A 2,992-nucleotide genomic window follows, 5' to 3' on the forward strand; every position below is an offset into this window, starting at 1 on the left:
AGCTTTGCTGGATCAAGGCGATTCAATCCCTATGCATGGGACAAAATTCCTAGATGATTTACTTGCTTGAGTTACTAACCTTTTTTTTTCCTGATGATTCCTGTTATGTTTACTGTGCTGTGTAGTTGTTTTGGTTTAATACATCTGTTATGTTTGTTGTGCGTTGTGCTATGTGTGTATGTGTTTGTTTAGTTGGTTTAGCCTGTGTGGCTTTGTTATTTTGGGTTAGGTCTTATATTGGTGTGGTCCAATTTTTGTTCTTCTGGTTTAGGCCAGTAACTCTGTAAAAATTTCCTTCCTCCAGTTATTTGGAGTTGGGACCAACATGCTTGATTTATAATGAAATCGGTGGGATTATACCCACTTTTCTCTAAAAAAAAAGTATGTCATGGAATGAAGGACATGAGCCAATTGTTTGTGCACTGGATGAAAAGTGCACAAAGAAAAATATAGAGCAGGAAGATGCGTTAATTTAACATGGAATGAAGGACATGAGCCAATTTGCTTCATCTAGTGATCCTAAATTCATAATATGTGGTAATCTCGGTACCATTGTGCAGTGCCAACTGCCGAGTACATTACCATGCATTTTTGGCATATATGATAACGCTAATTAATTCGGTGTAAATGTCACAATTCACAAAACCAATGAACTTCAACGTTTGCGGGCAGCCGCTGTTGAAAGAGAAAACAATAAAGCAGCCGATGCCAACCGCCCTTTGAGAGACTTTACAACACCTAGGGCTGAGGAAATCCACCTTGGCTATACGACACCTACTATCAATGCTGAAGAATACCAAATTCCGCCTGCATGGGTTAGCATGGTGTAGCGTAATCTGTTCCACGGTCTGCCTCACGAAGATGCCACACAACACTTGGCCAATTTTGAAGAAATCTGCAGTACAATTAAGGTAAAAACTGTTTCTCCTGAAGATTTTAAAGTTATGGCTTTCAATTTTTCTCTTGCAGATAAGGCTAAAGGTTGGATAAGGGGACAACGGCCCGAGAACATGAATACTTGGCCTAAGGTGGCAAATGCTTTCCTCAACAAGTTCTTTCCGCCATCCAAAACGAACTCCTTGCGCCATCAAATCCACAATTTCCGACAGAAAGGAGATGAAACCATGAGCGAGGCGTGGGAGAGATTTCAAGAACTGCAGAGGTGCTGCCCCCATCATGGCATCGAAGGGTGGAATTTATTGCAAATCTTCTACAACAGCCTCATGCCACACGACAAAGGTATGTTAGATGCAGCTGCTGGAGGTAGTCTCATGAATAAAGGGGCTGTGGATGGATACAAATTGGTAGATGACATGGCTCTCAACCAAAGCCAATGGCACAACCCTAGGGAGACACCGATCATCCTGCAGCGGGGAATGAAGGAGGTGAATTCGAACTCAAACTTGGCTGCAGAAATTGCCGCTTTGAATCGCAAAATTGATCAAATGAGCGTAAATTCAGTAAACAATTCTTCTCCTCTTCCTTGTTCAATTTGTGGTGGTACCGACCATCTAGCAATTAATTGTGGTGTACGTAATGAGGTTAGTTATGAGGAAGTCAATGCAATTAACCAAGGTAATTTTACACCAAATAACAATCCTTACTCCAATACTTATAACCCCGGTTGGAGAAATCATCCAAACTTTTCGTGGAGACAAAATGACCAAAATACCCAAGGTAACTCAAACTTTAATAGACCAAATCAAGGTTATGGTAACCAAGGGTATAGTTCTAATGCACAACCAAAATCCAATCTTGAATTGATGATGGAGACATTCATGACAAGTCAAAACCAAAAGTTTGATGAATTGACCAAAAAGGTATATATGTTGGCAACCTAAAATAAAATGCTTGAAAACCAAGTTGCACAACAAGCTACACAATTCTCCCGCCAACCGAGCACCCTTCCACCAAAACCTGAGAACAATCCCAGGGATGTCAAGGCAGTTAGGCACGTGCTTCGCAGCGGCATGCAATATGAGGATCCACCTATGCCAAATGATGACTATGTACAGCCGCAGGGTGAAGAGACACGAAGCAGTGATGAGCACATCTCCACAATGAGGATTCCGCCTCAAAGGAAGCTACACCAATTGTACCAAGCGACCCTGCCAAACAAGCAAAATCATCTCAAGATGAGCCGCCAAAGGTAAGTGCGCAGGTACCTCTCTACATCCCTCCTCATAAATACGCACTTTTTCCTGGTAGGCTTAAGAATGAGAAAACTGACAAACAATTTGCTAAATTCCTTGAATTGTTGAAACAATTGCATGTAAACTTACCATTGACTGAGGTAATGACCCAAATGCCGGTTTACACCAAAATTTTCAAGGACATTCTTTCAAATAGGCGTAAGCTTGAGGAAGTACAAATGATATCCTTAGACTCAAATGGTAGTGCCATGGTAATGAATGAATTGCCTAAAAAGTTGGATGATCCGGGTAAATTTTTCATACCATGTTCTATAGGAAATGTCCAATTTAAACGTGCACTCTGTGATCTAGGAGCAAGTGTAAGTCTTATGCCTAAGTCGGTCTATGATAGGTTAGGTGTTGGGGAACTTAAGCCAACTAGAATATCACTTCAATTGGCAGACCAATCGGTTAAGTTACCTCTAGGAGTGGTAGAGAACTTACCAATTCAAATTGGAAAATTCTTTGTTCCAATAGATTTTGTTGTGGTTGACATGGATGAGGACACTCATACACCACTCTTGTTAGGAAGACCATTTCTCAATACGGCAAAAGCTGTGATTTATGTTCATGATGGAATTATAACAATGAATATCGGTGAAGAAAAATTGACATTCGATATCAAAAGATCTATGAGATATCCATCTAACGATCAAAGTGTTTTTAGTGTTGATATTCTTGACAGCTTAATAGATGAAGAGCTCATAAACAACTGGGAGAAGGGTTCCTTTGAGTATTGGATGGATCAGGAGTGCGAAAAAGCCAACAAAACGAGTTCTGTAGAAGTTATTGCGGCCTGA

At 40.7% G+C, this 2,992-nt stretch overlaps 1 protein-coding gene across 1 annotated transcript; it reads left to right on the forward strand.

Annotated features, from left to right (window-relative positions):
- Positions 1-482: 482 nt before the first annotated feature.
- On the forward strand, positions 483-2,992 carry LOC144547810 (uncharacterized). The gene is made up of 4 exons (XM_078296501.1): positions 483-573; positions 970-1,575; positions 1,864-2,149; positions 2,209-2,992. Exons 1-4 carry the CDS (start codon positions 483-485, stop codon positions 2,990-2,992), a joined length of 1,767 nt encoding a protein of 588 aa, XP_078152627.1.

The sequence above is a fragment of the Carex rostrata genome, chromosome 2, assembly GCF_964058835.1.
Source record: "Carex rostrata chromosome 2, lpCarRost1.2, whole genome shotgun sequence".
In the NCBI taxonomy this organism is placed as follows: domain Eukaryota; kingdom Viridiplantae; phylum Streptophyta; class Magnoliopsida; order Poales; family Cyperaceae; genus Carex; species Carex rostrata.

What these genes read in the sequence shown, in the direction of transcription:
- LOC144547810 (XM_078296501.1), top strand. Translation starts at nt 483, where the DNA reads ATGAAGGACATGAGCCAATTTGCTTCATCTAGTGATCCTAAATTCATA. An exon ending in AGTCAATGCAATTAACCAAG is followed by an intron (nt 1,576 to 1,863) that starts GTAATTTTACAC and finishes TTGAAAACCAAG; the next exon opens with TTGCACAACAAGCTACACAA. An exon ending in CTCAAGATGAGCCGCCAAAG is followed by an intron (nt 2,150 to 2,208) that starts GTAAGTGCGCAG and finishes TTTTCCTGGTAG; the next exon opens with GCTTAAGAATGAGAAAACTG.